We start from the raw sequence: 13,523 nt of genomic DNA, 5'->3' as shown, positions 1-13,523 counted from the left end.
CGCGGAGCTGCAAGAAGCCCTGGAGCGCAGGCAGCTCCGCGCCGCCCTCCGGAGCCCCGCGCAGCTTCGCGCCGGGATCGGGAGGGTGGCACGGAGGTGCCTGTGCTCCAGGGCTTCTTGCAGCTCCGCGCCACCCTCCGGAGCCCTGCGCAGCTTCGCGCCGGGATCGGGAGGGTGGCGCGGAGCTGCAAGAAGCCCTGGAGCGCAGGCAGCTCCGCGCCACCCTCCAGAGCCCTGCGCAGCTTCGCGCCGGGATCGGGAGGGTGGCGCGGAGCTGCAAGAAGCCCTGGAGCGCAGGCAGCTCCGCGCCACCCTCCGGAGCCCCGCGCGGCTTTGCGCCGGTATCCGGAGGGTGGCGCGGAGCTGCAAGAAGCCCTGGACCACAGGCAGCTCCGCGCCACCCTTCGGAGCTCCGCGCAGCTTCGCGCCGGGATCGGGAGGGTGGCGCGGAGCTGCAAGAAGCCCGGGAAAGCCTGCATTCGCCCCATAGGACGCACACACATTTCCCCTTCATTTTTGGAGGGGAAAAAGTGCGTCCTATAGGGCGAAAAATACGGTATTTGTTTGTTTGTTTGCTTGCTTGTTTCCCGCCCATCTGACTGGGTTGCCCCAGCCACTCTGGGTGGCTTCCAGCTTATATAAAAACATAATAAAACATTAAACTTAAAAATTTGACCCAACTGCGGGAGGCAGTGGAAGACAGGAGTGCCTGGCGTGCTCTGGTCCATGGGGTCACGAAGAGTCGGACACGACTAAACGACTAAATAACAACAACAAACCTTAAAAAGCTTCCCTATACAGGGCTGCCCTCAGATGTTTCCTAAAGATATATTATTACTCATCTCCATGACATCTGATTGGAGGGCATTCCACAGGGTGGGCACCACCACCAAGAAGGCCCTCTGCCTGGTTCCCTGTAACTTAACTTCTCACAGTGAGGGAACTGCCAGAAGTCCCTCGGAACTGGACCTCAGTGCCAAGGCTGAACAATGGGGTGGAGACACTCCTTCAGGTATACCATTTAGGGCTTTAAAGGTCAGCACCAACACTTTGAATTGTGCTCGGAAACGTACTGGGAGCCAGTGCTATATGATCTTGGCAGTTGTTCCCAGTCACCAGTCTAGCTGCCGCATTCTGGATTAGTTGTAGTTTCTGAGTCACCTTCAAATGTAGCCCCATGTAGAGCGCATTGCAGTAGTCCAAGCAGAAGATAACCAGAGCACGCCCCACTCTGGCAAGACAGTGCGCAGGCAAGTAGGGTCTCAGCCGGCGAACCAGATGGAGCTGGTAGATAGCCGTCCTGGGCAAAGAATTGACCTGTGACTCCATGGACAGTTGTGAGTCCAAAATGACACTCAGGCTGCGCACCTGGTCCTTCAGGGGCACAGTTGCTCCATTCAGGACCAGCGAGTCCCCCACACCTGCCTGTTCTCTGTACCCTAGAGCAGTGTTTCCCAACCTTTTTTGGGCAAAGGCACACTTGTTTGATGAAAAAAATCTCGAGGCACACCACCATTACAGCCCCGTGACGTCAGCGCGCAGCGTCACGCCAGGAGGGACGCACGAAAGTGTAAGTTTCAATTTTTTTCCCTCCCCCTTGCCGGGGAACCTCCAAGCTTTGGGGGTGGGGGGGGAGGAGGCAGCAAAGCGAGGCAGGAAGGAGAGCGCGGCTTGGCTGGGTGAGCTTTGGCAGGGGCAGGGAATGAGAGCCGCGAGGCGGGCGCTGCGGACGGAGGCGCTGCCCGCCGAGCTCGCAGGCAGCCAGGCAGGCAGACGGCGAGAGCCCCGCGCTGGGCGGCCTCTCCTCGCCGCCGCCGCCCCGCCTCTTGCTGCCCGACTCGCCTGCCTCCCTCCAGGCAACATCTCGCGGCACACCAGGCAACATCTCGCGGCACACTAGTGTGCCGCGGAACAGTGGTTGGGAAACACTGCCCTAGAGACAAAACTTCTGAATTGTTGGGATCCAACCTCAATCTGTTAGCCGCCATCCACCCTTCAATCGCTTCCAGACACTCACACAGGAACATTCATTGTTTTAAGTGGTTCCGACTGAAATGAGAAGTAGGGCTGACTATCATCTGCCTACTGATGAACACCCACCCCAAACCCTGATGATTTCTCCCAGCGGCTTCATATAGATGTTGAAGAGCGTGGGGGAGAGGACCGAGCCCTGAGGTAACTGACAAGTGAGTGGCTAGAGTAGAGGTGTACTGAATCAAAAGCCCAAAATTCACCAGGTAAGGAACTGCAGAGGTGGTGGCAGTGTTGGCTGACTGCCAGTACCCACAGCAGAGATGGCCAATTGGTGACTCAGATTCGAGCCCTGACAGCACTAACAAATAATTCAATCAAGATTGTGGGGGAAGGTTTGCCCCATTTTCATTACTAAGGAAAAAACATATTTATAAGTTCTAAGAGATAAAGATAACTATTTCATACTTTAACATAGCATCTTTTATTACAATTTTAAAAATAAAATGACCCAGCTAAGCCAATGCACACATGATCCATAACCAGGAAGTTCATACCGTTAGGTGGCTGGCTCTGAATTATATAGAGAGCAAATGGAGCAACTACCCTTTGGCACAACAGCCTAGTTCTCACGGAGGGCATAAAACTGTCTGGGCTGTACTACTACTTGCACTGATAGCGGAGACTTGCACGACTGAAGGCTCTATCATAAGAAATAAAATCCCACCACATAGAATATTGGTCATCAGGGGAAGATTCTCACCTAGCGTTCACATTTGCTGGCAAGATTGTTTATGGATTTTTTTGGGGGGGGTGTGCTTGTTCTCTTATTTTTGATAGAAAGGAACATTTATATGCTGTGGACTGATACTCTCTTTAAGAGCTAGGCCAAAACATAGAGAAGCTCCAAAAATACCAGCAACTGCTGTTCTTAGTAATATCCATTCTGTGCACTGAACAAAATTAGTTCATGTTAAAAAAAAAAAAAGACTCTTAAGTTACAAGGCATCCAACGAATGGGAGAATGTCTAAGGGGTCAAAACTCCTGACTTTGGATGGGCTTGTATAATTGGGCAACATTGGAAAGTCCTGATCAGTGTCTAGTTCTGAAGGAAACATAATCTGCATAGCAAACTATTAGCTCATTTTTACACCCATTTTGCCTGGACTGTTTTTCTAAGGAAGATTTCAGTGAAGGGAAGTCTTTGAAGCTCCTGGAGGTAAATAATATCAACCATAGGACCCATTACTTCACACTACTGTCTCCTTAGATCAAATTGTCTCCAGTCTGCTCCATATGCATTCTGCTACCTCAATCCCTTCATGCTATTCCATGCTCATTTTAGCAAAAATGTATGTTCCTGTTCTACCCGTATGAGCTAATAATGTTGGAAGACACAGGTGGAGTTTGACTAAGGTGAGACCAGATTAATGTCTCTCTCACCCAAGTTGTGTTTGCTTAAGCACACACACACACACACTCCTGCCTAGCAAAGAAGGCTCCAATGCTCTCTAGAAGACTGGCGTTTCTTCAGTTAAAGCATCCCTTAAAGCCATGAAAAGGGGAGGGGGTCCTTTCATGTTACTGAAGTGGGTAGGTACTCTGGGGGGTTGCTGTGCAGTAGCATTTATGCAATCTCTAATCAAACTCTAAATTACATTTCAAGAATTCAATTAAGTTTCCATCAAGTTCATACATACAACATTCTTCCATCAGCAGCAAGGTCATATTAATTCCAATTCTTAAATAAATGTCAGAAGAAAGCATGCAGATTGTGCCGCCCTCCCCCCGCAAAAAGAAAGGTGTAGATGGTTTTGGCAAACATTTTTTTTTAAAAAAAATTGAAACGAGCTATGCATATTAGAGAGTGAGGGTGTGACGGACAGCAGAGCCAGCCTAGCAGAGCCGACGTCTGGTGAGCCAGCCCCCCTCAACTCCCACCAGAGCTACAGAGTCAACTAGCCACAGAGGAGGGTGGAACAGCACTTTGGGGGGAGGAATAAAGGGGGCCGTTTCTGAGAGAGAGAGTTAGATAGGGCTGGATTTAAGATGAGAGATAGGGTTTGGTTTTGAGAAGGTGCAAAGGTTCAGGTTAGGAAATAGGGTTTGATTGGGAGTGAGATAAGGAGAACTGGTTCTGAGTGAAGCGAATCATGCACCCTGAGGAGACTATCCATAGCGAGAGGATAGGGAGACCAGGTTGACAGTCTGGGAAAGGAATACGGACAGGAGTGTCCTGGGAGGGCTGAGTCTGAGCCCGGAGAGGGAGATCCTGGGGGGATGACAGCCTCCCTGGGTTCTTCTAGGTCCAGAAGACTCCCAGCCCAGTCCCAGGGGGCGAGGAGACCCTCATTTAGAAGACCTCAGGGGTGGGATGGCTAAGAGAGTGGGCAACTGAGGAGAAGCTGTGAAGGAAGCGGCATGGTGTTGAAAGTATTCAATGGTAATATCTCAGTGACAGAAACTGAGTTGAGCATTTTGCTCTCTGTTCTAGAAACCTGAACATCTACCACCTGAAGCGTAACAACTGATTTTTAGTAACTAAAGTTCAAGAAGAGCTGTGCCTATAGTGTTGTGTTTAAGCCTGAGTTAGTTAAAGTAAACAAGTTAACGTCTACCTGAAAAAATGAATTTCCTGACCCACTTTGTTTCATAAACCTTTTTTGTTTAATAAAACTTTTCTTGTTTGTTTATTTTCTGCTTGAGACTCCTGTCATTAAGTTTTCCCTCACACAAGTCCCCCATGAGATGATCTGTGGTAAATTGTGGGTGCACTATATTTAATGGGGGGCAGTTAGCGGGAGTGGATCTGCTGCCTTATTAATGGGTGGTATTAAGTGGTGGCTACAGAGGGAAACACTACAGGACCGACACTTATTGGAATACAGTTATGAGGAGATCAGTAATGGAGAAGAAGATTCTCTAGAAGACAGATCTCTCATCACTACTGAACTCTCTTTGCAATAGGCAACAGCTGGATGGAGAGGGCATCATTCATGTGAGGTTCAATAGGCTTGGCCATTGCCCTGAAATGTTTCCTGCAAGCATGCAAGGGTTCATCTGCAGACCAAATGAGGTCAAAAGGGTAGAGCATTTGAAAACCATTGCCTTAAAAGCACTTAAGCCATTATGCCATCTGCTGCAAGGCAGTGGTATAACCACGCAATGCAACTTTGATGTGGTTTAATTAACTCTCATGCACTTTTACCCCTTTTCCCAGAGTGTGGCCACTGTTGCATGCTGACATCTTCTAGGAGCCACAGCTGAGAGCTGAATGCAGGGTGGGGACCAAAGGTGGACAAAATATCACAGAAGGAACATGATGTGTCACCCACCAGAGGTACAACCCCTTCCCTAACACTCTGGGAAATGGATTTGACAGGCCAGGTGAGGGTAGTCAATGGGTCTCAAACCCTTGGCGAGTTAAGGAGTTCCCCTGCATGCGAAGATAAGCTCCGGCAGATTGTGCAGATGAGACCAGTAGTGGGTCCCAAAGTCAAGAAGGCAGTTTCTGCACATGCTGCAGAGGGAAGTGAGGGACAGATGGGGCGACCAGACAGTCATACTGAGCTTTATAGGTCAGTCAATGAGGCTGCATCTGAACCCATAAAACTCTTGACCTGAGCCTAACTCTTCAGTCTAAACAACTCATTTATGAGGTGCACGTGGAGCTGCTTACAGGATGACTTCCTGCCTTGTCTCACTCTCTCCAGGCCACCAGCACTGACAACTAGTCAACATTGCTTAGAATGGAAGTAAGCCTAAAGGTATTTTCAAGAACACCAGAACTAGCACAAAATGGAGTTTAATATTGCTGTGTTTATTCTTCCTGGGACTGCACTGTCTATTCATTAGAAAAAAAGCTTTTACAGATTTCTTGATGGACAGGACAGCAAGGATCCATCTGTGCAATGGAAAACTGGGTGCATGCCTAATTGTTCTGATATAAAGGCCTGGATGTGGTAATTTATGTGCTCGCATCTCCTTGTCCCCACGAGGCACAGTTCTCCTCTTTTCCCCTGGAAAAATTGTTAATTGTGAAGAGGTCCATAGGAAGAGGGAAAATCTCACCCTCTGCTGCTTAGCCAAAGCCTAATTCTTCCCAAACAAGCCTATAAAACAGTTTCACTATCACGACTAAATAATATAAATGGATCCCTGCCTCTTCTTCCCACTAAAGAACCACAGGAGATGCAGTTTTTAGAAGAGATTAGAAATGATGGCATCCCTTAAAATGATTATCAACATTTATTGGAGGGGGGCATTATACCCTCCAAATTTGCAATGGATTCCTCTATACGTTCTGTGTTGAACCATAACACACTTACCCTACGGAATGATACCACATAGAATGTATCTCCCCTTCTGTGAATTGCTTCAAACAAATCTTGGTAGTTTTGTGGAGAAGCATAATAAACTTGTAGCTCATTCCCTGAGTTCCTGCTGAAATACATGAGAAGAAAATGCTAGAACCAAGAAGAATTGCATGCACAGGACACTATAATGAAGCACAGGACCTTATTTAATAATGTGCTTAAAAATTTGTAGTGGCTTGTTACTGGGCCAGGTTCAAGGTTCTTGTATTAATTTACAAGGTCCTTAACAATTTGGGTCCAGGATATCTTAAGGAAAACCTGGTCACTTGTATCTCTGCCTGATCACTTAAGTCTTTGAGGGAGTCTCCGTTGGGCTCAGATGCATGGCTCGTAACTACTAGAAGCCAGGCATTCAGGGTCATAGGCTCAAGCCTGTAGAATTCCCTCCCAATTGAGATTATACAGGCACTTCCTTCCTGAACTCCCAGCGCATGACAAAGACTTTCTTATTGCAGAAGGCGTTTGAAGGCAGTGTTTCTGTTTGGTTTCATGAATAATTTTTACAGTGGAACCTTGGTTTTTGAATGTAATCCGTTCTGGAAGACTGTTCTACTTCCGAAACATTCCAAAACCAAAAACTCAATACAGAAGCCTCCATACAATAGGGAAATTCAAAATGGAAGCCACCTCAGAAGTTCGACTTCCAAGGTGCATTCAAAAACAGAAGCATTTACTTCTGGGTTTACGGTGTTCGGGTTCTGAAATGTTTGTCAACGGAGACATTAAAAAACCGAGGTTCCACTGAATTTTTTTATTCTCTGTATTTTTTATTTTTATGCATATCGCTTAGAAATGCTAATGATTAAGAAGTATATAAATGCCATAAATAAATAAATACTATCTGAAATACACATGCTCAGTTTTATAAAATTCACTCCTGCAAATTCATGGTGATAAGACACAATATTAATTTCCTGCAAAAAGGAGTTGGAAAAATTGTGGAGGACAAATCAACTAACAGATAGCTCCCAATTAGAAGAAGCCTCTCTTAATGATTCTCAGAAGACAATGGATGAAAGCTAAATTCGAGGGGAACTGCCAGTCTTGCCAGCCAGGATGCCTTCAGCAAAACAACTATGATTTCAAGTTTCAGTGGTCCTTTACAAGTAGGATTTAGTTTGGATTTATTATTTTTTTATTATTGCTGCACTGGGGCAAGGGAGACCAAGGAATTTTCTTCTCTAGGGAAAATGTTAGAACTTGCATCCAATGGAAGAGTAATGCCATCAAAATACTGCGATGGAAGATCCCATCTTCACTCACCCAACACTGTTGTCTGTGTATGGAAGAGCCATCAGCTCAGAATTCGATTTTTCTCCTGAAGCATTCTGGGGTGGGGTGGAGAGACAGTGTCATTACACAGAGAGAAATTACTCTTCACTCAACTGAACATGATCTTATTGAGGTGTGCATGCAATGGGCCAATCTACTTTTAAAAAAAACTTCTGTGGAGGTTGTATATATGAGCACGGAATCCCAATTAATTTTCTGGCTCGTTAAATACTATAAAATCGTCTTCAGTAATCAGGTACATAGATGTAAGAATTATCAGGGTCATAATCCAACTGAGTCAGAGTACATCTATTGAAATCACTAAACTTAAGTACACTGATTTCAGTGGGACTACTCTGTGTATGACTTAGCTGGATATCACCATAGTTTGCTCTTTCTTTTATGCATTTAGACAGCTTTTATACAAACACCCTACAGTATCCATAATATATCCTTTTTCATAGCACTTATTTTATCTATTTTATTTATTGAATTTATGCACCATTTTATACCCGAAGGGCAGTTCACAGAACAAAATCAGAATATAAAAACCACAAAATACATAATCAAAATAAAAACAAGAACCAAATAGCCCCCCCAACTTTAAAGGGGCATAGGATGTCAATTAAATCAACCAAAGGCCTGGTTAAAAAGGAACGTTTTTGTCTGCCGCCTAAAGGTATATAATGAAGGTGCCAGGCGAACTTCCCTGGGGAGAGCATTCCACAGATGGGGAGCCACTACAGAGAAGGCCTGTTCTTGTGTTGCCACCCTCCGGACCTCTCGAGGAGGAGGCACACAAAGAAGGGCCTCAGAAGATGATCTCATAGTCGGGTAGGTTGATATGGAAAGAGACAGTCCTTGAGGTATTGTACTCCCGAGCCATTTAAGACTTTATAGGTCAAAGCCAGCACTTTGAATTGGGCCAGTGCAGTCGGACCAGGATCGGTGCAATATGCTCAAACCATCTTGCTCTGGTGAGCAGCCTGGCCGTTGAATTCTGCACCAGCTGAAGTTTCCAAGCCATCTTCAGAAGCCATATGTATAAAGCATTGCAGTAATCCAGCCTAAAGGTTACCAGAGCATAGACCAGTGTTTCCCAACCTTTTTTGGGCAAAGGCACACTTGTTTCATGAAAAAAATCTCGAGGCACACCACCATTACAGCCCCGTGACGTCAGCGCGCAGCGTCACGCTGGGAGGGACGCACGAAAGTGTAAGTTTCATTTTTCCCCCTCCCCCTTGCCTTCCTTCTGTGCCAACCGCCAAAAAGCCAAGAAAAAAGCCAAGACTTTAGGGCAGCAGGTCGACACGGAAGAAGCTCCTACCTAAGGACAGGTGCGACGGCCGTGTCCTCTTCTGCCACACTTGGCAGCCCTGCCTCACGGTCGTGACTCCCACCCTGATTTCTCCCCGCAGGTCGAGCGGCACAGGCAGCCCAATGTGTCCAGCCCAGACACAAGCCCCGCTTCCCCACTCTAGATCCTGAATGCGACCAAGTGCTCTGGACTCCCGAGCAGGGTGGGAAAGAGGACTCGCATCTGGTAGCCTCCGGGCTCCTCGCCTGCTCGAGGGATGGCATTGCAGGCAAGCTGCCGGCCGTCGCCATCGCCGCCCCCTCATGCGAGTGGACCTGCCCGGAGTGGTGGGCCGGGGGAGGCTCGCTCTCTGTGGGGATGTGGCCCGCACGCGCGGCCCCGCTTCCTCCTGCCCAGGGCTGAGCTCCTTACCCGCGATCTCGATCTCGCGCACACGGATCCCACTTATTCCGAAGCTCGCGCCACTAGCCGGGGCTCTCACACCGTGCCAGGGCGAGGCGGCGCGGCCCACTGACGTCATCACGGCTCGCCGCCACCCTCGACTTCCCTGTTCCCTCCCCTCCCTCGGGTTGCCGTGGTTACCGAGGACTGCAAGCTGCTCGGGCGAGCGTGGGGCATTAAGTGGGAGAAGGAAAATTAAAATTAAAACTCGCCTGAAGGCCGCCTCTCCGGATATGAAGCTATCTTTCGAATTTTTTAATTTTTCCCGCGGCACACCAGGCAACATCTCGCGGCACACTAGTGTGCCGCGGAACAGTGGTTGGGAAACACTGGCATAGACAACAGTAGTTAGGCTATTCCTGTCCAGATAGGGGTGTGGCTGGGCTACCAACTGAAGCTGATGGAAGGCACTCTGGGCCACTTCCTAGTCCATCTCTCCATGACATTCTAAGCAAACCTTGATTGGCTGCATATCCTGATATTCTACCCATTTGCATCCCAAGTCTTCCTTTATATGATGTTATCTGCTGCTCATATGTCAACTCCTACTTGTAGGTTAGTTTGAATATTGTGCCCTCTTAAGATATTTTCCAAAACTATTTTCCACTCTTCTCTTATCTGTAACTTGTCCTTGTTCCTCAATTTTGCAGTCACAGTTACTAATTTTGTATATTCTATCAATTTATTCTGCCAGATTTCTTTAGTGGGTATCTCTTTTTCTTTCCATTTTTTCACATATACTACTCTGCATGGATCATTTCCCAATACTCTCTAGCATATTTACATGACTGCCACATGTGCATCAGGGTTCCTTCTACCTCGTGGTACTTCCAGCATAAATTAGATGATTTTCTGTGCATTTTCACCAATTTGCTGGGTTTCAAGTACCACTGGTACATCCTCTTTTGTAAGTTTTCCTTAATAAGATAGCAGGCAGAGAAATTCATGGTCCGTCCGTCCCCAATTTCTCTCAAGCAGACATTTCTATATTGTAATCAATGTCTATAGCCCATTTAGTCATTGTCGCCTTTACCATCTCATCTTTGGTCTCCCACTCCAATAGCAGTTTTTAATGGATATCACCACAGTTTACTTTTAGGAACATTGAAGGTACAATGTTTTGTGCACAGAAATGTTCATAGGGGTGCTTTACACAACTAATCCTTTACAAAAATTAACACTTAAAACTTTTTTTTTTTGTATCAAATTATTTGGGCTACAGGGAAACTATAGCATATAATCCAAGCAATCAACGTGACACAGAACTTCAGACATCATCCTGACTTGGCCACCGTACTCCTTGCTCTGGTAACTTCCACACTGGATTATCACAATGCAGTCCACGTGGCGCTGCCCTTGAAGACGACTCAGAAACTTCAACTAGTTGAAAATGCAGCAGCCAGATTACTGGCTGGGGTTGCCTTTACAACTGTTCTAAAAGAACTGCATTGACTGGCAGTTCGTTTCCAGGACCAATTCAAGATGGTCATGTTAGTGTTCAAACCCCTAAATAACTTAAGCCCCAAATATCTGAAAGGCCACCTCCTACCCTACAGAGCCTCCCAGGTATTATGACCAGCAGAGGAGGCCTTCTTGGTAGTTCCATCTCCCTCAGAGTGGCAGCCCAGGATAGGGCATTCTCTGTAGTAATCCCCCTCCCCATTGAGATGTGTCTGATTTCTTCGCTATGCAGCTTTCAGGGAATGAAGACACGCCTCTTTACCCTGGCCTTTGGCACCTGAGATGTGTGCTTTCAGGACCCACCCAATTCCTGTGAATGTAATAGGTTTAAATATTTTAAATTATGTATTTTAAATAGTGTAATCTGCCCTAAGACCTACTGCTGAAGGGCAGGTAACAAATTTAATCATGATTGCTGTATCATCGAATCTGATTACAGGAGTGACAACTGCATCGTATAAATAAAGCATAAATTAAGCCTAAAATGTTTGAATATAATATGTTTGTTTGGGAAGGCAACTGGAAGCACCAGGGCCCAATCCACTCCTGGGGAGCTTCCATTCTGTTCCTTAGTCCAGCTCCTGATCCCAATAATTCCTACGTCTTGTTGGCCATCTCAACCACTTTCTTGCACAAGGTAACAAGCAGCAGCATAAACATACCTGGATGGGCTGAGCTTTTTGCTGCTGACTATTTAACATCCTTGATTTTGTCCTTTCTTCTTCATGTCTATGCACCCAGCCTCGCAGCTCATGCCTCAACCTGTAAAATGCAATACTACAGTTATCTTTTTATTGAGAAACAAACATATGCTGGAGGGAGGGTCATTATAAACCTCTCTACAACCGATAAAGATATTGAAAAGTGAGACAAAAAGCTGTTTGTGACACTGATATAGAGAGTCTCAGTAATGACCTGGGTTAATTTCAATAATTCCAATTCCAATTCACTGACCACAGTTGTTTTATGAGTAATTCAGCCATTGGAAAATGTTACACTTTCAGTAACACAGGAGCTTCACGCTTTTCCACATCTGCAGTTTTCAGATCTGGGCAGCTCAGAGAAATAGCCATAAGACAATAACGGAACAAGGAAACATTCTGAAAATTCAAAAACTAATATTGAGTAATAGAAACATTGATTTGAGGTTTGGATCTAGATCTGTATCTTTATTGGGGTTACAGAGTTGTCTGTCTTCAGAGTGACAGTGTGATTTATCCTTGTGGAAAATACAAAGGTGTTTAGGTGTAGAAAGGGCTGAAAACTCCAACACTCTGCATGCCAAAGTGATTGCCACCAAAGAGAACTTTGAAAGAAAGGATCCTTAGGGGTACAAGACACAGAGGTTTGAATGGAGGTCTCTGAAGAGCTGTGAGGACTGAGTGTAAATTTCAGGTGGGAAAGCGATGTGCCACTGGTGGGTGTTGACGTACCAAAACCCTTGAGAAAGTGTTTCACTAACCAGTCCTGGGATAAGGGAGGCCTACCAGTAGCACTCAGAATGGAGGAAATGGATGAGACGTGTCTTTTGAGAGTATTAGGCCTTAAGCCTTTCTGTAGTCCATGTTGGAGATACTGAAGAATGTCTGGAATCAATATCTTGTGAGGTTGCAGGCCGGATTCTGAGCACCAAGATGTAAAGGCCATCCATGTAGATTGGTAAAGACATTTTGTTGAAGGGCATCTGAAGGCTAGGATCGTTGAAACAACTGCGTAGTCTAAACTGTGGCACTTTAGGCTGTGACACTCAAATGCCAGTCAGTTTCAGCCACTGAGGAGACAGGTATAGTAGTGGAACTTGTCACAGCAATGTTGGAGAGAGAGGTAGAAGGAATAGCGGAGAGATTGACAGGGCTTGAAGTTCTGTCATTCATGGCCTGCGAGGCTAAAAGGGAGCAACTAGAACTAATTCTGCCTTCTCTTGTCTGACCTTGCGAAGAACATGCGGTAAGATTGATTGAGGGGGGGAAGGTGTAAGGCAGGCCCCGTGGCCATGGAACTATCATTGCATCCCATGCCTCCTTCTGAGTGTCCTGAAACCTTGAAAATAACGGAGCAGCTGTCAATTCACCTTGGTCACAAACAGGTCCACTTGGAGGGGATCAGAGATAGCCTCTGATTTTCACCAAATAAACACTCAATTCCATTTGCCACACCGTGGACTGGGAGTGGGGAAGAACAGAAGCTACACTCTCTCTCCTTGTCACAGCTGCTGACGAGGAGGACAAGGACGAGGGGCTGACACTCCGCCGCTGCCAAAGTGAAGCGGGAGGCAGTTGGGCAGGGCTCAGTTTCAAAGGCAAATAGAAGAAGGCAGGCAGGGACTTCATAGGAACACTCACTCTGTTGCTGGTGTAAAAACAGCGAACTGGGAGGAGGTGGCCAGGTCATTTTTAAATCAAGGCAAATGCCATACCAGCAGTCACACAAGTAGCACACACACCAAAATGAAAGAAATACAGTTGTGATCCCAGAAAAATGGTGGCAGCCGCTGAGGCTACTGAGGGAAAGAAAAAGAGGGTGCCGATAGAGGGCCGCCATGCCTGAATGCGGGAATGGCTATTGGCAATGTGGCAAGGGCACCGGTTCTGGAAAATTTATCAGTGTAAGTAAACAACTAAGGAATAAAAGAAGGGTGGCAAATAAGCAGAACAACCAAACGTAAAGTGCAATGGAAAGGGGG

The 13,523-nt window shown here is 46.5% G+C and overlaps 1 protein-coding gene across 2 annotated transcripts in view; it reads right to left on the bottom strand.

Moving 5' to 3' along the window:
* ATF6 (activating transcription factor 6) overlaps window positions 1-13,523 on the bottom strand; it is a 106,685-nt gene that overhangs the window by 64,338 nt on the left and 28,824 nt on the right. The window contains exons 12-14 of one of the 2 annotated variants that reach the window (XM_081195637.1): window positions 11,503-11,602; window positions 7,612-7,676; window positions 6,301-6,412 (exon numbers count right to left, since the gene is read on the bottom strand). In XM_081195637.1, the coding sequence (XP_081051763.1) occupies window positions 6,301-6,412; window positions 7,612-7,676; window positions 11,503-11,602 (277 nt within the window). Of the gene's footprint in view, window positions 1-6,300; window positions 6,416-7,611; window positions 7,677-11,502; window positions 11,603-13,523 lie in introns of both variants that reach the window. The other variant, XM_081195636.1, reaches the window with a different exon arrangement.

The sequence above is a fragment of the Podarcis bocagei genome, assembly GCF_964188305.1.
Source record: "Podarcis bocagei genome assembly, chromosome: 5".
Taxonomy (NCBI): domain Eukaryota; kingdom Metazoa; phylum Chordata; class Lepidosauria; order Squamata; family Lacertidae; genus Podarcis; species Podarcis bocagei.
The sequence above is the reverse complement of the archived record's forward strand: the minus strand, read 5'-3'. Positions and strand labels throughout refer to the sequence as shown.